This window comes from Balaenoptera acutorostrata, chromosome 1, assembly GCF_949987535.1.
Source record: "Balaenoptera acutorostrata chromosome 1, mBalAcu1.1, whole genome shotgun sequence".
Classification (NCBI taxonomy): Eukaryota; Metazoa; Chordata; class Mammalia; order Artiodactyla; family Balaenopteridae; genus Balaenoptera; species Balaenoptera acutorostrata.
The window spans coordinates 11,762,641-11,784,810 of record NC_080064.1 but is presented as its reverse complement, the minus strand read 5'-3'; the positions used below and the strand labels follow the sequence as shown (position 1 = coordinate 11,784,810).

General features: G+C 51.7%; 1 protein-coding gene across 5 annotated transcripts in view; it reads right to left on the bottom strand.

Annotated features, from left to right (window-relative positions):
- Positions 1-7,109: 7,109 nt before the first annotated feature.
- KAZN (kazrin, periplakin interacting protein) overlaps positions 7,110-22,170 on the bottom strand; it is a 1,128,675-nt gene continuing 1,113,614 nt past the window's right edge. For all 5 annotated transcript variants that reach the window (XM_057554464.1, XM_057554479.1, XM_057554493.1 and 2 more), the window contains 4 exons: positions 21,130-21,231; positions 20,467-20,633; positions 12,476-12,590; positions 7,110-10,863 (listed from right to left, as the gene is read on the bottom strand). In XM_057554464.1, the coding sequence (XP_057410447.1) occupies positions 10,702-10,863; positions 12,476-12,590; positions 20,467-20,633; positions 21,130-21,231 (546 nt within the window). In that variant the 3' untranslated portion in view covers positions 7,110-10,701. The remainder of the gene's footprint in view (positions 10,864-12,475; positions 12,591-20,466; positions 20,634-21,129; positions 21,232-22,170) is intronic.

Sequence of the window (22,170 nt, the reverse complement as noted above, 5' to 3'; positions counted from 1 at the left end):
CTTCTCCCCTTCCTGGATTCTTTGTTTTCCTCACAGCTCCTGCTTTCATGTTCTGTTTCTTTTTTAGTCCGCTATTTGAGGCCAGAGGCGCTGTTGGGTCTACAGCTCTCCCTCAGACAGGGCCATCTGCCTGGAGGGCCAGGCTCCAGGTGTCCTCGGGCTCAGTGTTCCTGGGGTGACACTGGCTCTGCCCTCGTGGCTCTGGACTGACCTGTGTTGTGAGCTAGAGCCAAGTGGTCCCAGAGAAGACCCTTCTGAACCGAGCGGCATTGAAACCTGTCAGGAAATGAAAAGTGGGGCGACATTCCTCGGGGTGTCCAGACAGTGGGTGGCAGTGAGGAGACACAGGGTGGCATCTTTCCCACAAATGCAGTTTGGCCTCTAACTTTGCAATGTCACAAGTTCAAAGGAGGGCATCTCTAGCTAGGAAGACTGGGTCAGTCCAAAAAAAAAAAAGAATTTAAGATTATTTCATCTTTCCATGTTATTCTATGTGATGCAGATAGAGTGCTTGAAATTCATGGGTAGGTTGTGTGCGTGCATGCATGTGAGCATGTGTGCATATGTATGTGGGATGTAGGGGGTAGGAGAAGGGACAGGAATCGCTTTGGGGTCAAGCCTAGTGGACGGTGAGTAGCTTATCTTGTCTCTTTTAAGGTCAAGAGACTGAAACCCAATTCCAGTCGACTTAAGCAGGCAGTGGGGGGCCTGTGCGGGAGTGTCGTGGACTGAAGTGTGTCCCCCAAATTCATACGTTGAAGTCCTATCCCCCAGTACCTCAGAAGGTGACTGTATTTGGAGATGGGGGTCTTTAAAGAGGTGATTCAGTTAACATGCGGTCATTAGGGGGAACCCTAATCCAATGTGACTGGTTCCCTTATAAGAACAGGAGATTAGGACGCAGACACACACAGAGGGAAAATCACGGGAGGACACAGGGAGAAGACGGCCATCTACAAGCCAAAGAGAGAGGCCTCAGGGGAAACCAACCCTGCCAACGCTTTGGTCTTGGACTTCTAGACTCTAGAACTGTGAGAAATTCAATTTCTGGTTTTTAAAAAGCCACATTGTTATGCTGACCCTAGCAAACTAATACAGGGAAGGAATGGGAGAGGTGGGAGGGGTTAGGGTATCACTTAACCAACCCGCAGGAAGCAAGGGTGGACCTGGCTCAAGGGACAGTTGGATCCCGGGAATATGGCAATCCGCCCTGCTCCCTCCCGCATCTTATTTGGGGATCTGGTTTGGCCTCATTCTCTCGGGCATCTCCTTGTGGGAGGGACATGGCAGCCTGTGACTCTGGCGCACATCTCATAGCTCAAGATCCGAAAGGAAAGCAAGAGCTAACCTTCCACTCTCGATTTGAAACCGTCTAGGGAGAGGTTCTGATTTTCCTTCTCAGATCTCAGGGCCAACTCCTGGGGCCATCGGCAGTGGCCGGGATGGGGGTGCTGCAGGGTTGGGATTGTTCCAGCCAGGATCGCGTGCTCTGTGATCCGAAGTCGGGGGTGGGGGCGATGGGGATGGTGGATGCCACAGGGCAACAGGGCACCGTGATCAGCAGGGCCCCAACCTCAGGAATTACCCGTGATGAGCGTGGAACAATCCCCCAAGGCCAGCAGAAGAGGGGAAAGTGTGCTCAGCAGAGACACTGAGGCCCAGACAGGGAAAGGAAGTGGCCCAGGCCACACAGCCTGTGTCTGTGGCTGAGCCGGCCCGGGTGGGGGTGGGGGGCGGTGGGGCGGGACAGGCGGCCCCTGCTAGGTCTCCAACTCCCAGCGTGTTTGGAAGAGGAATGTGGCCTGGCACAACAGCTGCTGCCAGGCTGCATCGCTAATTTGCTTATTTCCTATTTTGTTTGTTTTTTAATAAGATGGGGAGGATAGAGGTGTGGTGTGAGGTTAGCTATTACAAGTACTCACTCAGCCAGGCCATTCTGATCCCTAAATTATGACCCTGCCTTTGCCCTTTAAACCCGTAATTTACAGAGCAATTTTCTGCCAGGTGGAGGGAGTGTTCCAGTAATGCCGCACTTAACAATGGGACGTCTCTTCAGCCCTGGGAACATCTGGCTTCAGGAACTTTTTACTGTAAACAGCTGGTTGTGGCCAGCCAGCCTCAGGCCAGTGGGTACCAGCCCAGACTCCATAGACAGCCAGTCTGCAGGGCTAAGATCCCAGCTCCCATGCCCTAGCTCCACACACAAGGACCCTGGGAATCTATGTAACATCTCTGTGCCTCAGTTTCCCCATCTGTCGGATGAGAAGAACAGTGCCAGTCCAGAGCAAAACCACGTACAGCTGTGATTCTCAACTGCAGATTATCTTGCCTCCCCGGGGGACATCTGGCAAAGTCTGGAGAAATTTGGGGCTGTCATGACGGGAGGTGGGATGCTCTTGGCTTCTAGTGAGTAGGGACGAGGGACGCTGTTAAACATCCTGCGATGCTCAGGACAGCACTCCTCCTCCCCGCAAAGTGCCTCCAGGATGCTGGCCGTGTGGAGGTTGAGAAACCCTGCCATAAAGGACAGGGCCAAGTGTCCGGTCAATGTTGGCTCTTATTAGATGTGACCACTGAATTCTCACTCCTGTTTCTGGTGCTTCTGTAAGCTGTCAGGGGCCTGAACTCAAGTTTCTTTTCCTCTCTGAATATCAGGGGGCTCATCTTCCCTGGGGTCCAGCTGCCCTGCCCCACTGCTAGGGAGAGGAAGCATCTCAGGAAAGAAGGACCACCCCCTTCTCTGCCCCCTGGGCCGCATTAAAGGATTCCACCCACATAGTCCCCTGAGAGTCACAGGGCACTCCATTCTCTCTCCAGATGTGAGGCTCACTGGGCTGATCCCAACCCTGGTGGGCTTGTGACCTTACCCCACTGAGCCAGTGAGATTCCACCCTGAGACTTCGCCAGAACTACCGGGTAAGAGCCTCTCTCTTGTGCAGGGGTAGCTAAGCCAGGAGGTTGTGTGTCTCATGGTAATTTTGCCAACTGTTGGGAATCAACGTGTCTGGGAATAAACCTGACGTAGAGAGAAGCAACGTCAGGGGACAAAGAAAGATGAAGATCCTGAAAATATAATTTACCACTCTGGATCCAAAGCTAGTTGTCCTACACTATTCTTTCCAGAAGCCAATAAGTTCCTTTTTGTTTTTAAACCAGTGTTTGAGTCGGGGTTTGTCACCTGTCACTGGCTAATACAGAAATCCCACCTGTCTTAGAATTTTTTTTCCCAGTTGTATTTTTCTAGGGCCTTGCCTTTTTTTTTCCCCCTTCGCCAAATCATAAGCTTCTTGAGGGCAGGGCTTGTATAGAAAACTAAATTCTCTCAGGGTGCTATGTAGCAACAGAACTTTCTGCCATGATGGGAATGCTCCGTATCTGTGCTCTCCGATCCGGCAGCCACCAGCCACAGGCAGCTATGGAGTGCTTGAAACGCGCTGGTGCAACTGAGAAATGGAATTTTAAATTTTATTTAATTTTAATTGATTATTATAGTAATTTAAATTGCCACACATGGCTTGGCTGCCGGATCAAACAGCATAGCTGTATAGCATCCTGTACTGCTGGTGATGCTCTGTCGATTTTCATTGATTGATTGATTGATCTGTTCATTTGCTTAATGAACAGGGAGAGAGTGTGGGATGCTGTATTGCTGGATATAGTACGTGGGCAGTCACAGCCCCACGGGTCCCACGCGGATAACTGTAATGCAAAGTGGAGAACACAGAATGTTTCGGAGGAGGCCCAGATCAGGTTCTCTGGAAGCTCGGGGTGGAAGTTCAGAGAGTAGCTGGAGGTGAGATCAGACAAGGTTCTCAGGGGGAGTAATCAAATACGAGATCAATGAATCAGTCTACATGCTGCTGAGGGCCCTTCTGGGAGGCAGGCCCACATCTGCAGGGCACGTGGACGGGTAGGGCCAGGCAGGATGGGTACAGGCAGATGGGGCTCAGGTTCTCGGCCCTGAAGCCGTGGGAGAGCCCCTTCACTCACCGAGCCTGTTTTCTCATCAGTAAAATGGAGTTAGTAACAGTACATGCCTCTTGGATGGCTTTAGGGTTAAATGAGATGCTTGTGCAAAGCCCTTAGCAAGTAGCACGTGGATAGAACAAACACACAGACAAACTCTCAGCTGCTAATGATGATGGCAACTGGGTCCCCACTCCTGGGGGTGGCGTGGTGAAGCTTAGGACCCTCCCAGAGACCCAGCCCCTTACCTCAGTCCTGCATTGGGCTCTACCACTCCATCGAGCAGGGCCTCCCCTAAATGCCAGAGCCGCCTGGGCTGTGGGAAGCCAACCCCAGGAAGATGCTCTTCCAGGTACAAATGAATTGGGAGGAGCTGGGCATTTCATTTGAGTTTGATCAAGTTTCATTTGAGGTTCGTTCCTCACCCTTGGAAACCAGCTGCACATCTTGCAACCAACATGGCCTAAAATAGACATCTTGGATTTCCACGTGGGGTGATGGAAGAGGCACTTGGCATCTTTGTTGCCCCCAAGTCAGCTGTGCCTTGGGATCCCTGGTGCCCATGGGCTGGTTATATCATTCTGCACCCGGGGAAGCCAGTTGAGCCATGAACCAGAGCAAAGGGAAAGAGGGACCCATTTTGCAGAAGGTGGGGGCTTGGTGTCCAATTGTGCCACTAGGGAACATCCTTAATTGCATAAGGGATGACACAGATGGACAGGAGCCAGATCAGGTGCGCTGGGAGTGGATAGAGACCCAGCAGAGGCTCTGCTGCTGCCTGATGGCCCTCCAGCCCCTCAGGAGACGAGCCTCTCACTCCCTCACTCCAGCCCCGTGGGCCTATTTTCAGTCCCACTTACTGTGCTCCTCCCACAGGACCTTTGCACATGCTGGCCTGCTGTCTACAATCCTCTTCCCTTTCTTCTGCACCTGCTGAACTCCCCTCTGCCCAGGCCTCACCTCCTCTTGACTACATGAAATCCCCATAAGATAAGCTCTCTGACGACCAGCTACCTCTGCTCTCAGGACTGGTCACAGTTACAATTTCACACTGCCCAGGAGTATTTGATTCACGTCTCTCTTCCCTGCTGGATGGGAAGCTCTGTGCAGGCAGAAGCTGGGCAGAATTTCATTCACGTTGTATCCTCAGCATTTAGCTCAGCGTCTGCCTGCCTGGAATGTTCTTCCCCCAGATCTTTGCAGGGGAAAGTACATCTCAGCTCAAAAGTCCTCTAGGACAGCCCCACCCCCTTCATCATGTGTACCACTCATCACGTCTGAAATCAGTCACCCCAGTCATGGATGAGTTTCTTGTCTTCCTTTGCTGGGTTATATGAGTTCTCTCTCTGTATCCCCAGCACCAAGAACAGACCCTGGTACCCAAGAGGATTTACTAAATACAGTATGTGTGGTCAGCCTGCTGAAACTGGTCGTGCCCAGGCCTGTCTCATAGTGTCTTCTAACTTTTCCAAATCCTCCCCGTTCAATGCACACTTCCCGAGTATTCACCCCCTGCCAGAACTTAGCAATGAGCTAGGGGGTCAGGCTGGGCTCCTGTCCTGGGAGAAGCGTACAGTCCGGTTCCCTGGGGTGGGGTTCCATCAGGGCCAGTCGGACACCTGGGTGGAGCCTTCAGACCATCCCCGACCTCCTGCGATTTGGGCTTTGCCAGGAGGGCCCAGCTGTCAGCCATGATCTTGATACTCAGTGTGTGTGTCTCTGAACTAGCAGCACAAGCTGGGAGCTTATTAGAAATAAGCTAATTTGGGGCCAAATCTCAGGCCCAACCCCAAACCTCCTGAGTCAGCATCTGCATTCCAAAAATACCTGTCCCTCCCAGGTGCATTTTTTTTTTAAATAAATTTATTTATTTTATTTATTTTTATTTTTGGCTGCTTTGGGCCTTCGTTGCTGCGCACGGGCTTTCTCTGGTTGCGGCGAGCGGGGCTACTCTTCATTGCGGTGCGCAGGCTTCTCATTGCAGTGGCTTCTCTTATTGTGGAGCACGGGCTCTAGGGGCGCGGACTTCAGTAGTTATGGCACGTGGGCTCAGTAGTTGTGGCTCGCGAGCTCTAGAGCGCAGGCTCAGTAGTTGTGGCGCACGGGCTTTGTTGCTCCGCGGCATGTGGGATCTTCCCAGGTCAGGGATCGAACCCATGTCCCCTGCACTGGCAGGCAGATTCTTAACCACTGCGCAAGCAGGGAAGCCCTCCCAGGTGCATGTTAAAGTTTGAGAAGCACCGAGATAGGACACCTGTGGTTTTACCACTGCTACGGACTGAATGTCTGTGCCCTCCCCAAATTCTTAATTGAAAAATTCTAACCCGCAATGTGATGGTATTTAGGAGATGGGGCCTTCAGGAGGTGATTAGGTCACGAAGATGGTGTCCTCATGATGGGATTAGTGCCCTTATAAGACATCGGACAGCTTGCTTCCTCTCTCTCTCCCTGCACTCTGGGAGGACACAATGAGAAGGCACCCATCTGTGAACCAGGAAGAGAGCTCTCACCAAGTGAATTAGCTGGCACCTGGATCTTGGACTTCCCAGCCTCTAGAACTGTGAGGAATAAACATCTGTTGTTTAAGCCCCCATAGTCTCCGGTATTATGTTGTAGCAGCCCGAGCTGACTGAGATGACCGCTGAAGATCTATTCTGATGATCTGGAAATGTGAATACCCTGGAAGAGGGACACGGTGAAGCAAGTGATATCAAGGGAGGGGTGATTGGTCAGATGTTCCCCTCCTGACAGTGGGGTTCTGGGACAGGAGGCAGCACTCTGATGGGGATAGTAGGTGCCTGACTTTTCCAATAGGACAGGATGCACCGGAGCTCCATTTTGAGTGCTGCCACCTGGTAATGTAAGTCCTGTGCTGGAAGGTGCGGGTGAGGGTGGGAACACCAACATTGTAGGGGGATGTTGCTCAGCGGGGAGGAACGAGCCTGGGATTTGGAGGCAGGTGACTGAGCTGGAGTCCTGCCTGGTCACGTCTTAGCTTAATGGAGCTGGGCAAGCCCCTCAGCCTTAACCTCAGTTTCTCCATCTACGAAATGGGTTAATAATCACCCCTCTCAGAGACTGTTGGGAAAACTGAATGAGAACGCACAGAGAAAAAGGCCAGCTCGTCAATGAAGTGCCGTGGAGTAGTATTTATTGTTACAGTGTTAAAATTCACTCTTGGGAAGACATTCCAGGCCATGACCAGTAACTAAAGGTCAGGAACATCATCTTAGCTCATGGACAACTCGTTTCCTTTGCACCCACAGACTCCCTGGGGTGTTAGGGCTCAGGGAATTCTCATCAGCCAACCACTGAGAATGACGTTAGTGTCAGAAGATGCTATTTCCCACAAGGCTTCTTTTTCTTGCCACTCCACTGCCAGGAGCCCATTGGAACCTCGAAGGGCAGAGCAGAAGTGATGGTGGCCAGAAAATATGGGTTGTGATGGGAAGGGGGAGAGCTAGGCTTGGAGCACCGAACACGGAAGTCACATCTTGCCAAATCGTCCTGTTCTGCTGGACCCAGCCCCGTCCGGTGACCTAGAGATTGGGGGTCACTGTTTTGAGGTCCCTCCATGCTGGCTGGGCTGTGTGGAGACCCCTTCCCCTCGACTTCATCTGGTCCGGGTTCTCCTGTGGCTTCTCCTTGCCTCCTGCAGCCTGGGCTCCGATGATTGCGATGCTGACACGGACAGATTTCTTGGAGAAAAGCCCTGCTCAGCCAAGGACAAGAGAGCCTTGTCCACAGACAAGAGGCGTCTGGGGTCAGAAAGCTGAGTCCACCTGGCAGGTGCCGTCTGATGGCTCCGGTCCCCAGCTTCTGGGAGGAACATGGGGTGTCTCTGCCCACCCCGGTTCTCCCCAACCTCTGGCAGCGACTACCTCTTTTTAAGGGGCCAGCACCCATGGGTGCAGGCGACAACAGCTCTCAGAGAAGCACGTTCACATGGTTCCGAGGTCCAGATGCCATGTCACCCTTTAAGGACCAAGACCATGACTCAGGCCGTTTGGACAGGATGTGGCAGGTCACTGTTCTGTGGGTGGCCGCTCTGCCAGCCTTTGTTAACCAGGTACCAGAACCTCTCTGCCAAGTCTGCACCCCCTGCTCTTCTTGCCCGCTCTTGAAGCAGAGTTGACATTTAGGATTTTTCCAGCAGACAGAGCTCACCTGATTTAACTCTGTATGGAGGCTGTTCATCTATCAGCCAACCCATCCTCATGTTGCGAAGCCAGCTCCAAACGCTTGCCTGGCTGCCAGGGATACAGAGCATCCGGGAGGCGAGAATGTGCCCTTAGGGCATCGTTCGGACCAAAAGGTGCATCCAAGTTTGCCCACGTTGCCCCAGGCCTGCCGGCCGAATGCTGCGAATGTTTTGGGCAGTGCCATCCCTGCCAGTGACCCCCCCCCCAACTGTCCACTTGCCCATCTTGTCCCCAAGGGGATGGAGTCGGGGAACAATGCATTGGTTTCAAATAATCAGACCTGCATTCAGGCACCTGTCGGTTTGCCATTCCTGCTCACCCTGCGGGAATAACTGCCTTCTGAGTTTGCTCCTTCCCGAGAGGCAGATCCTGGGGTGCCGGCTCAGCCAGCCTGGATGCTGGCTCGGGAGTGGCCTGTGGCATCAGGTTAGAGGGAGGTTTTAACTCCTCTCTCCGGCTGCGGACTCTGCAGCCTCCGATCCCGTGTGTGTGGCTGAATGTCATGAAGTTACTGGGTTTGGAACCTCCGCAAAGCTTCACCCCTTGTCCCATAGCTTCACCCCTCGGGCCCTGGAATCAGAAATGTGTCCCTAGGAGGCCAAACATTCAGACAAAGGGGGGCATCCACCTGTCCACAACGAGGCATTAGGTTTCCGGTGGTGAGAAAAGCTGTGCTTGTGTTAAGGTTGGGAAACCACGGTCTTCGGCCTCGGGGAGGAGGAATTCTCAAGTTCATCAGGCCTCGGGTTGTGCTTTTCCTTGAGGGGAAGTAATTCATTGGGTTGAAGCACGTGCTTTGACGGTTCTTGGAGGCTGACCCGGCTTCTAGTCCTGGACATTCAAACCTCTTATAGACTGTTGGTGCCAAAGGCTTCAATGGAAGTCGAGCATCGTGGTTCCAACAAATGATTTGCTTTGATAACCTAAGTGTAAGTAGAACTCCAATGCCATGTGCCCTTCCCTAATCATCCCTCAGCATCGAGGTCAATGAACTCAAGCCTGAACACATGGATCAAACTCATTTTCAAGGGTTATGTACGTGGGATTTTCCTCTTTTGGGGAAGTCAAGTCCTATTGGGGGCTCTAGAGAGTCTGAACATTAAACATTTCTTGCCCTCCTTTTGCATGTTGCTCCAATCAAAACAGTTGGAGAAGACTTCCCTGGCGGTCCAGTGGTTAAGATTCTGCCCTCCCATTGCAGGGGGTGCAGGTTCAATCCCTGGTCGGGGAAGTTCCGCATGCCGTGCGGTGCGGCCCCCAAAACAAACAAACAAAAACAACAACAACAAAAAACAGGTGGAGAGAACCAGTACAGTATCAGTACAATATCAGTTCTGTGTTGTAAATGGGAAATTAGACACCCACCCTGGACCCCATAACTTCCCACCTGTCTCCTGAGAGGTTACAAAGTGTTACAGACGTTAGCAAGTGTTAATCCTCACAACATCCCTGGAAGGGAACCAGAAGTATTGTAGATGAAGACATTGAGGCACAGAGAGGTGAGGCCACTGGGAAGAAGCCACACAGCAAAACAGTAGTAGAATCAAGAAGAGGGCTGGGGATCCTCTCCACCATCTTAGCGACCTGTGAGATTCAGCTCAATTAGGGCACTGGCGAGCACACCTGTGTGTCAGGTGACAGACGTCGCAACAAGGTTTGCTGGGTTAACGATGACAAGCGTTTCCCTGCTACCAGTCCCAAACCCACTGTCACACTTGGTACAGTTGTCATGGACCTAACTCGGTCAACCCCGATCCTATCGACACGATATCCTTCATCCTGATGACCAGATATCTGCATTTCCTGGCAATGTCGCTGCTCAGCCCCACCCCCACAGGGATGTCACCTGCCTCCACCCAGGACAGCCACTCCCGGGAGGAGGGAGCAAGTAGCCCTTTAACATGTCCACCCGGATGCGACACACGGCTTTTAGGATGGGAATGACCTTCCCGTTTTGCCTTCTCCCAAGAGAGATTCAGTGACCCAAGTCAGAAGCCAAGTTATTGGTCATGGGGGGCATGTATGCTGGAGCTGAGACCTCCACCAGGCTGGCCAGAAGGGTCCACGTGGTGACCGGTCAGCCTCCAGCTTTGCTAGCTCCTGGTGCTGTCACTGCTGGGCTCTGCGTGTCTGGCTGGAGTCCCATCTGCTCCTCCTGGGAGGGTGTTTTGGGGAATCCTGTGCCTCTTTCCATCCTGGTGGCTCAGTTCAAGGTTCCCGGGACCACTTGAACTGCTCAGTGGCTGAGTCACTCCGAGGTGGAGCCTTGATGACAGAGGCGCTGGGCACCCTGACGGGCGCCCTGGGCCAGTCTCCCTCCAGTGAGCACGGAAGTCCACAGCCTGCTCAGGTCAGGCAGGCTGCTGCCTCCTTGTTCCTCGGGGTCCCCATCCGAAGTCACAGCAGTCTGCTGGGATGTCCCGGGACTAGAGGAGCATCCTCAGGCCGAGATCACTATGTACAACAGCGACAGTCCCTGGCTGTCCTTCATCCCTGCGTCTCTCTGTGTTGGGTCTGGTGGAGCATCGGCTCCTTACACGTTGGTGACCTCCAGGCCATTGTAGCCTTCCAGACGGCACTGCTCGGGCCTGCCCTGGGAGTCGTCGTCTCCGCAATCTTCGTTTTGAAGAGAGCCATAGTCGTCGTGGAAATCGGGGTCTTTGCTGAAGCCCCTTCCTATCTTTCCCAGGGGCAGCTGAGAAGAGAGGAATGAGAACAAAGGACAGGAAGACGAGAAAAAAAGAATTGAATGTTCTTGGATCTGGGAAAGGTGGGGTCTCCAATTTCAATTGCTGTGTGACCTGACCTAACTACTCTGTGCTCCTCCTATTAGTAATAATACTGCACTCCTCAGGGAGACTGAGAGGATTCTTGTGAGTTAACCTTAGGAGAGAGCTCTGTGTTTCCAGCTGGAAGGAACCAGTTTGTTACTGAGGGTGAGGGCAAATAGAGTCTTTCTGATTATCTACCGAAGTCTCTCACCTTCCTCCTCAGCAGGAGGAGTGGGGGTGAGAATGAGTGTGGGCGTGAGGTCTGACTGCATTCCCAGGTCAAGAAGAAATATTCCAGCATTGCCTGGTGTGGCAGAAAGAGTGTGGGTTTTGGAGACTCACAAACTGGGGTTTGGATCCCTGCTCTGCCATTTCCCAGCTGTGTGACCTTGGACAAGTCACCTGTCCCCTCTGAGCCTCAGTTTTCTTAGCTACAAAATGGGACTAATAATTCCTTTCTCCCAGAGTTGTTGCAAAGAGTGGAAATCCATCTGGGAAGCACACAGCAACGTGCTGGCAGACAGTAGCTATAATCATCAGACACGGTGGCCCCTCAGTAAATAGTTCTCTCTTATTTTGAACAGATCTCTATCAGGGTAGTCATGACAGTGCTTTGTAATTATTTATTTATTTGACCGCCTTTCTTTCTGGACCAGTGTTTCTCAACCTTTTTTTCATTACTGCCCCCCTTAAAAAGAAGATTTTTTAGACATTTTTTTCCCTAATCACACTCCCACTATGAAATTTTCATGCCACAGGTATACTGTGCATCTGTTTATGTGCCATGCGTATAGCTGTGCTTCATGCGTAAAACGAGTAAGGTTTTTTGTGCCCTCCCTGAGCCGAACCAATTTTGACCCCTTCAGGGGTGACAGCACCCCCAGTGGGAATGCACATTCTAGACTGAGAGCATCTTAATAGTGAGGGTGGTCGTTTATTCATGTTTATCTCCCACGCTCAGGACGTGCCTGGGATGCACTTAGTACCAGAAACTGTCCGCTGAATAAATGGAAGAATTTTGGATTATCCGCTTCTGTCGTCTGTGTCTATACACCTCCGTTTAGGAATCTGTGTCGCCCTGAGTCCGCATGATCAAACCCAACTACACATGTTCTTATGCACCAGAGTCTCATCCGCTGCTCTTGGTCAGGCCATTGGAGTTCAAAATCTAAGTCAGTGGCCCTTAGAGTTTAGGGTGTGTTGGAACCCTCTGGGCAGCCTTGTGGCATGCGGGGTTCCCCTTGCGCCAGAGGCCCTTGTGTCAGGAGGCCCAGGTGGGTCCCAGAATCTGCATGTTAAGCATCCACCCAGGTGAGTCTGATGCAGGCAGGTGAGACCTGCACTTCGAGATACAGTGACAAAGGCCCCACAAGGCTGAGTGTGTCTTAACCATCATGCAGGTCCCTTGAGGGTGGCTTCCAGGGCCTCTCTCCCAGCTGCACCTGTGACCTGGCCCATCGGCCCCCCTCCAGACGACACAAAGACCTTTCTTTCCCAGGCTGGGGGACCCCCAGGTAAACACATGGAGCGACCTACCCGGCCAGCCTTGTACTTGATCCCACCGCTGTTCTCCTCCTTCCCCGCCCGGGTGATGCTGGAGGCCCTCCCCGGGGGCGTTCCGAATCGCTCAGCCTCCCGGATGCCTGTGGAGCTGAGGAGAGACCCAGTGCAAATCAGCAGGGCTGCGGCAGCCGGGGGTGTGTGTCAGCTACTGCCATCCAGAGACACAGACACTCACTCACTCACTCACACCAGGAACAGTGACCGCAACTGCGGTTTACTGAGTATCTCCTACGTGCCACCACCGTGCTAAGCACTTTACAAACACAATCCTCACAGCACACCTAGAGGCCAGGCTGCCATCTCTCGCTGCTGATGAGGAAAAGGGGCACAGAGAGATCAAGCGATCTGCCCAGGATCACACAGCTGCAAGCGGCACAGCCAAGATCTGAACCCTGGTCTCAGAGACCCCAAAGTCTCTCTTAAGCCCCCAGTGCCCTGCAAACCCTATTAGGAGAGGGGAGACTTGATGGGAGAAGCCGCACATGTCAGCTCATTAGGTGTGACTTGAGAAACATCAAGAAAGCTTCCCCCACTCTGCATTTGAAATCTGGGTGCCCCACTGACTTTTTACCCCCATGGCTCCCTTCCTTGTACAAAAGCATCAAAGGCTTCTGTTAGAGTTGGACTTGGCAAACGACAGCCTGTGGGCCGGATGCAGCTAGCTGACTGATTTTGTAAATAAAGTTTTATTGGAACCCCGTCCATTGGCTTGCACGTTGTCTATGGCTGCTTTCTTACTATCACAACAGAGTTGTCTACTTGGACACAGACCACATGGTTCCCGAGTGCTAACATCTTCACTATCTGGCCTTTTATGGAAGAAGTTGGCTAGCCCCTGCGTTAGAATCTTAGTGCTGGTGTGTATGGAGTATGGAGTTGGGGCAAGAAACTGGTTCAGAGCCAGGAGTTCCGAACTTAGTCTTCCCACCTGCCTTCCTTCTCTTTTAGATTTTGGGTGAACCAGTGTGTCTCTTGGACTCCTGTCTTTCTCTGCCTGCAGGGTTAGCCCCAGCATGGGCAGAGCCTTCTGTACCTTCCCTGTCAACCTCACCAATCCCAAGATGCTGGTGTCCAGCATCTTTCTTGGAGCTTTAGTGGCATTGAAATCCTGGCTCGACTCTCTACTGGCTGCGTGACCTCGAGCATGTCACTTCATTTCTTGAAAGCTGGGTTTCTCTATCTGCCAGATGGGGATCGTATTAGAGCTGACTTCACGAAGTGATCGCGAGGGTTAGTTAAAAAGTGCTTTGGAGCTTAGCTGGAATCCAGTAAATGGCTATAGTGATAATAAGTCATATTAACAGTAAAAACTTATTACAGAGGAATTGGCTCTGGCTGACGGGCGGTCAGGCAGTGGCTTTACAGGAGCCGTGAGCCTCGGCTCAGGTCACCACGGAGGTGGACTCATGAAGAGAAATGAACCTTCTAATATCTTTTAAGCTGCCATAGAGAAGCTCTGCTTCTTTTGAGGCAAGTTCTGCTGAGAAAGTTCAAGGGAGGGGAGGGTGCTGGGCAGGGGACCGCACTGGCTGCTGGGTGGCAGGTGAAGGTGAGTTCTCAGGTCCCCGGGTGCAAGGGCATCCTCGTCACAGGGAGGCTCTTGCTCTGCGGCGGGTCAGGAACTGAGGTCTTCATTGATGACCTCCCTCTCTCCTCCATCTGGGGATGGAATGCCCCGGGTCTAGTGGGGAAGCTGTTCTAAGTGCAGAAGCCACGAAAATCTCAACTCATGCAGCCAGCTGTGTTTGCTGTCTTGTGGGAAGTGCATTAAACCCCCCTGACTCATGGAACATCAGCTGTCTGATGAGCTTGGGAGAACTCCAGAGCCCCTTCTTTTGTTTTTCACTGAAAAAGAGATGGAAGTCCAGAGGGGATGTGTGTCTCATCCAAGGATACACAAGACACACAGTGGCAGGGATGGAACTTGAACTTGGGCCTCTAGGAGCAAGATCTAGACCGTGTTTTTCCCACCTTGGGGGTCAGCGTAGGACCCAGAGGAGGAGACAGAATGTGGAGTGGGGTTAATATCAACATTTCTCTTATAAGGTCATTGGAGGATTAAATGAGAGGACACATATAAAATGCTGAGAAGGGGCTGGCATAGCATGAGTGATTGCTGTGACCAACACAGGGGTTGAGGGGTACAGACCTGGCTTGAGTCCCTGCTCAACCATCCCCTAGCTGTGCCCTCATGTGAGCTGATTCCCTTGCTGGGCCTCAGTTTCCTCATCTGTACAATGGAGCCCAGTACGCAGCTCTGGTCTTAACAAACCATCCCCTGAGCAGAAAGTGGCTGCCTTTGTGGTGTAGACAGAGGAGCACAGGGCAGCTCCTGCCACCATTGTGCCAAAACACCTTCCCTTCTAGCTTTTTCCACCGTGGCTAAAACCGTATAATTCCTCCTACGGATTAAAAGTCACGAAAGCGCAAATAGGCTGAGCGCAAGGTTACGGTCTTTGGAAACTTGAAATGGCTTATTGAATATTTCTACTTCTTTTGTCAGACCTTGAGGGAGTGGAATGCTGGAAGGATAAGTTTTAATGAGGGAAGTTTCTGGAAGATAGGGCATCTCTGTTGACTCATTTCCTGAGTCAATGTAGAGGGTGTCCTGGGCACTAAAAAAGGCATCGTGTGCAGGAAGGAAGGTGGCGGGGTGGGAATCAGCCTCTGCCAGTGGGGCTGGCCTGAGGGCTGAGTCTCACCCAATTAAATGAAGGTTTACGAGGCCCGTGAGGTGCAAGATGCTTTGGTGGAGCCGAGTGAAGTGGGGGAGGACAGAGTATTAATTGGCTGCCTACTGTGTTCCAGGCATGATGCCAGGTCCTTCCCCCGAGTCAGCTCCTTGAACCCTCCCGAAGCCCTGGGGAGGAGGAGTGATTGTCCGCATTTCAAGATGAGGGAACCGAGGCTCTAGAAACCAAGTTTCTTGCTAAAACCACAGACGATGGGAGAGGAGCCAGAATTCAGCCCCCAAAGGCCCTGCCGTGCCCCCTCCTTACATAGGACCACGACTCCATGGACCACACCTCCCCAGGGCCTGGTCTCTGGGCTCACAGTTCAGTGATCGTTTGGGGGTGGGGTGCGGCAGAATATTATGAAACATCACCTTCTTGTGGGTGCCTGAAAATCTCAATGGGCCCCTTCCCCCACCTGGCGCAGGTGACCTGCCAGGGGGCCCAGGAATACTCCCCCTTGCCTGCTGCCTGGATCTCTCAGACCTGGGTAGCCTGCCAGCCAAGGAGGTAGAGCTGTGACAAGGCCTCTTATTCTGTGTGCTCCAGAGTTGAGTCTATTTGAGTTCATAATGGAATTGCTCTTCCCTGCTGAAATGCTAATGAGAACACTGGAGCAAAGTGACAGAAAGGGGAGCCCCGTGGAACCAACTCCAGAGGAAACTGCTTCACTGAGCCGCTCCAGTGTTCCTGTGAGGTCAGGGGGCGGGAACTGTCAGTTATCGTGGGGCGTCGCTGTGTCAGGCTCCACGTTAACTTTGTCTCACTGTTTATACTTCGGGATGGAGGCTCAAAAGTCCCCTGGGAGGGGCCTAGGGAGATGAGACCACTGCTCGACACGGTTCTCCTGTTGTTCTGGCCACTCTTTCTGCCCTTTAGGGAAGCAGCAAAGCATGATGCTTTGAATCCCGGCTCCTCAGTTTATCGGCTTATGGCCCCAGGCAAGATATGCAGCCTTGCTGTACCTCAGTTTTCTCATCTGTGAAATGGGGTTCATGCACCTGCCTCTAGAAGGTGGCAACAACGTGCTAGGTTCTGAGCCTGGCCCGTGGCAGAGCTTAGCAAATGGTTATGGTAGCTTGATAACCCCACCTTATAACTGTGTCTGGAGGGGGAAGGAGGAGGGGAAGGAGGAGGGAAAGGAGGGAGATGCCGGCTGACTCTTGCATCCTTGGAAACAAAAAGGGGCACTTTGGGGCCATGGGTCATGAGGCCACAGGATGCGGAGGAGTATTTACAAGAGGGATGCAATGTTTGTCTGATGCTCCCGAGGCCTAAAGGGGACTCTTCTCAGGCCTAACCTTCAGAGAGAATCTAAATGAACTACAGGCTGAATCCGCCTGGTGCCTGACCCTGTGTTAGTGACAAGATACACCGTCCTTCAGGCAAGTGCTGGAGATGGTCACACATTTTCATTAAGGCTTTTTTTTTTTGGCTCCTGTGATGCTTTGGAACGGCTTGGCTACTCCCTGCATCCTTTTGGTCCACTGATTTATTTCTGTGGATCTTTAACGCACGGTCCTATGACAGAGTTGGTGCTAGAACGGGATTTACCGGGAGAAGCAAGAAGTCAGTGTGTGTCAAAGTAGACATCACAAGATGACGTCAGAAACTGCTCCGCCTCAGTCCCTTTGGTCCTATGGTTGTCATGGCAACGAGAGGAGGCTGGAGAACATGATGTCATATTAGAACCTATAAACTCTTGGTAAATGTGCCTTTCCTAGAGTTGGGTTGGGTGCTGATGTTCCCTGACTTCCTGGTCATGGGCCATTAATACATGGGGACTATAATCTCCCAAGATGCTCTGAGCTGACTACACCCCTGTGACTACAGGCATCGCATCTACCGGGTGACGTGGGATCACAGATGTGATCAGGGGTCACGTCTCCTGGGGAGCAGAACCAGGTGCTCATCAGCCCCCACCTCCAAGCTTCCTAGCATGGTGGAGGGTCACAGGAGTCCTTGCTGGTAGATTCCAGCACTGCCACGAACTCCCGTCTAGTCTTGAGCAGGTCACAGCACCTCTCCGAAGCCTGTCACCTTATCCATAAAAGGAGGCAATGATTCCTTCTCACTCAGCTTCCTTCACAGGGAGGAGGAGCAAATGAAACAAGGGATGTGACAGTACTTTGTTGACGATGACATATGATATCAGTGTGAAGGGTTGCTGTTATGACCATCACTCTGTTTCACCCGGCCTGGGATTCAGTCCCAGGCTTGGCCTCTCAAGTCTATTTCGATGGTTTGGGATGTTTCCTCAAACTGGAATCTCACCACCCAATCCAAGCGTTCTGGGAGGACTCACCCCAAAAGACCTGCCCTGCCCTTTCTCTTTCTGGAAAGCTGAAATCAGCAACAGAGAAGGAAAAGGAGCAAGAAGGCAGTAGACAGGATGAGATACCTAGACCACTGCAGAGATGTCCTGGGCAAAGCCCAAAGATCTTGGTTAATATAAACCCATCAGACCTTCCCAAGCATCTCACCACCTGCCTGGGGATCACTGTCTCCCTGGTGTTTTGCTTAGCTGGGGACCCTTCTACCAACAGCAGCGGGTTCTAAAATTCCTTAGAAACTCATGGAGTTCTGTCTTCCCCAGCTAACTGAAAGTCTGATCCCCTGGCCCATGGCAGGGTCTCAGCAACGGGCCGCGAGTTTCCAAAATCCCACATCCCACGTGGAGACCTTGACTCATAAGCTACGACCAATACATGGAGAAAAGCAGCATCAAGGAAAAAGTTCCTAACAGGGAGACAGGTTTGGGGTCTGGTACTGGCATTGCCTCTTGTTTCCCTGGCTGAGCAGCCTCAGATTCCTCAGAGGTAAAATGAGGAGCCTGGACTGAGTCCATTTCCCTTTTCCTTGTCCTGACATCAGGAGGACTGCTTTCTTCTAGTTCCTGAAGGAGTCTCTGACCTCCCAACAACCTAAGAACCCACCCTATTTGTGCCCCGTTGAAACTTCCCTAGTGCTCACCCACTAATCCTAGACAGTCCTCAACATACCTCCCACCTCATGGGGGGTCAAGGGTTTAATCAGTCACACAAATGTTAGTCACACGGCTAATGTTTAGCTAGAGCTGCCCCTCCAGGGCTCGGAAGATCTTAAGACTGTTACAGATCACATGGCTCCAGAAGGGAGGTAAAGGAAGGTGGAAAATTCTGAGGAGAAAAGCCTTTTTCCTGCACCTGTTGATTCATGGCTCATGGAATAGGGTTCTTGTCAAAACCACCTCAGCATGCATAAAATGCTGAAAATGTAGATTCCCGGGCTCTGCCAGCAAATTCTGGTCCTGTAGGTCTGAGCTGGGGATGAGGTATCTGAATATTACAAGAGCACCGATGATTCTGCTGCAGGGTCTATGAGAACTGCTTGGGTATCAGCCTGCCAACGGGGGAGGGCAGTCCAGGGCATCTGGACCCTGTGACAGATGCACAATTTTCTCCCACCTGCATAACATGGGGTGTGGCTCAGCTGCTCCCTGAGGCCCCATGTGGTTTGGGGGTTGAGCACTCAGGCCTGACGCAGAGAGCCTCAGGTTCAAATCTGGCATCTGTTAACAAAATGAGCTAACCTTTAGCTAGACTGACCAAGGGTTAAAAAGGGTGATGTCTCAAATTAGTAAAACTAGGAATGAAAGAGGGGATAACTCTACATAAATAAGAGGAATTACAAGGAAATGATCATATGATCAATTGTATGCTAACAAAATAGCTAACTTAGATGAAATGGACAAATTCTTAGAAAGATATAAACTATACACACTACTATATGTAAAATAGATAATCAACAAGGACCTACTGTATAGCACAGGGAACTGTACTCAATATTTTATAATAATCTATAAGGGAAAAGAATCTGAAAAAGAATGAACATATATATATAGATAGATAGATAGATAGATAGATAGATAGATATACACACACACACACATATATATGTAGAAATGAATCGCTGTGGTGTACACCTGAAACTAACTTGATATTGTAAATCAACTATACTTCAATTAAAAAAATTTTTTTTAAAGTAAGAACCTAAAAAAAGATATAAACTACTGAAACTGACTCAAGAAGAAACAGAAAATCTAAATAGACCTACAATGAGTAAAGAGTTTGGATTAGTAATAATAATAATAATAATAATAATAATAATAATAATAATAATAATAATAAACTTCCCACAAAGAAAAGCCCAGGACCAGATGGCTTCACTGGTGAATTCTACCAAATGTTTAAAGAAAAATGAACAGCAATCCTTCACAAACTCTTCCCAAAAACAGAAGATGAGGGAAAACTTCCCAACTCATTCTGTGAGGCCAATTTTACTCTGATACCAAAACCAGACAAAAATATCACAAGAAAAGAAAACTACAGACCAATATCCCTTGTAAATATTGATGTAAAATTCCTCAACAAAATACTAGTAAACCTAATCCAGCAACATATAAAAAGATTATACACCATGACCAATTGGGATTTATCCTAGGAATGCAAGGTTGGTTCAACATCTGAAAATCAATCACATAACATATCACTTTAATAGAATAAAGGACAAATCTGGGCTCTGCCATTTACTAGCTGTTTGACCTTAGGCAAGTACCTTGGCTCCTTCAAACAATTTTCTCCATCTATAAAGGAGGGATAGTGAAACTAATTTATTAGCATCATTATGAGGATAGAATTAGTGCCCATAGCATGTGCTCAATAAATGGTCATCTAACCCTAACCACAATCATTTTAAGAAGAGAGTCCATTGGGAGTTCATCTGTTCAAGTGTTTATTCTCTGGCCACTTTTCAGATGAGGAGACTGGGGTAGGTGGGCTGACATGGTCTGCTCACCTAGATGGTAAAAACCACTAAGACGCCCATCCCTGTCTCCGAACCTTCGTCCCCATAGTCAGCCCTGCCTGGAACAGCCATCTCAACCTCTTAGGCCAGTGTGAATCCTCCCCAGCTCAAACCCCACCCTCACATGGCCTTCCTCATACACGCTGGTCACTCTCCCTTCTCTAAATGCCCGTTTTAACCACACACTTTATTCAAAACCTGACTGCTCCTCTACCTCTTTCTACTCTATGACGTTCAGGCTAAAGCACTGCATTTCTCTGAGCCTCAGTTTCCGGATCTGCAAAAGGAGACCGCTGTGTTGCAAAGGAACAGCTGGGATCCAGGAAGGAGGGGCCAGGACCATCTGCTTCCAAAAGCTGAGAGCTGCAGCCAGCAGCCCACACTCACTTGGCCGAGTGGAAGATGGCACTCATCTCCTCCGCCAGGTGCCTCCGGAGAATGTGCTTCCCGCTGGGGATGCCCAGGGCCGTGGCCATGGCCTCAGCGTTGAACGTGGGTTCCAGCACCAGCACAGCGCCGTGGACACCACTGTTGGTCAGGTTGTCTGCGTACTCCTGAGGGCAAGACACGAGGCTGGTGAGCCACCCTGCTGGCCTGAGGGGGCCCCACCTCCACTGGGGATATGCCCCCAACAGCAAGGGCTTGGCCTCCGGGGACCAGTTCATTTAATACTGAGAGGGAACCCCACCCCACTCTTTTAGGGCCATGAGAGCAGCGACTGGACTATTTTGTCACTGACATACCCAGACCTAGGCAGGTAGCCCATAAATGCTTGTTGAGGGAGAAGACGGATGTGGATTCAATCCCACCCTGGCTTCAGAGAGCGAGAATGGCTCAGCATTCCCTCCCGCCCCATGAGATGGGGTGCTGCTCGGGGGATGGCAGGAGGGGGGAGCAGTTCCCTCCTCTTGAGTGACAGGAGGCAGGTTATTCTTGCCAGCCCGGGCAACGATGCCTCAGCCCACGCAGAAATGGGTATTGATTTGCACACACACAGACGTGCATGGGATTTGCCCAAGAGTCACCCCCAGCCCCGCCATCTCCCCTCACCTTCAGGTCAATATCTCGCACCCACTTGAGCACCCGCTGGTTGGTCCAGACCACGGGGTCTACGTTCTGCATCTCGCAGCGAGCCCGGCGCTCCTGGAGGGCCTGTTGGGGTGGGGAGGGTGGGTCAGCCGGGGGGACGAGGGTCCACGGTGCTGGCAGGGACCTCAGCATGCGGATGTGAGGCTCCTGGCCAGGCCATCCATGGCTGCTCTGGCCATGTCGATCCTTTCATTCTGGAAAATGGGGAGAAGCCCACTTCCGGGGTGAAGGAGCCTGGAGGCGGAGCCGCCTGCATCCGGAGGGTGGGGCTGCCTGGGACCCACGGCAGCTGCCTAGCTGTGTATCCCAGCCCCCTGCTCACCTGACTTGGAGCAGGAGCTCGATGCGCGTTTGTGGAGGGACGTCCCCGGATGAGGCCACCCATTTCCACACTTCACCGTCATGATCTTCCCACTCGTCACCTCCTGTACCAGACTGGGGCTCCTGGGGGCAGGGCCTGTGTCCTCACCACTTCCTGTGCCCAGGGCCCTGCGTTGGGTGTTTGAGAAGGCCATGAAGACCCCTCTTCTGTCCCTCTCCTCCCACCCCTGAATTGCTTGTGCTCTGACGGTGCTCTAAGAAAAGTAAGCCGTCTGCACTCAGCCCCACAGACCCCAGCAGCCTGGGGCCCCTCCCTCGGGGGAATATGTGGGGAGAGGTGCCGGTAGGCCTTGGAGGAGCTGAAGCAGGTGCCCTGGGCTCTCTGGCTGGCAGCACTCAGAACAAGGGGCACTCAGAGTCCAAACTCTATATGCCCTACAGTCCCCCGGTTACCTGTTCGCACTCCCGTTCACCTCAAACCCAGCATGGGAACCACACAGGACTCTCAGTTCTTCTGCTGCCACAGATCTGTCCTCTGGGCCTTAGTCTATGCTCTTCCCTCTCTGGGCTGCTTCCCCCCTCATACCTTCTATTGACTGATCCCTGAAATTCCTCCTTCAGGTCTCACTTTAGGTGTCACTACCTCTGGGAGGGCTTCTCTGATCCCTCTGGAAGCTTCTC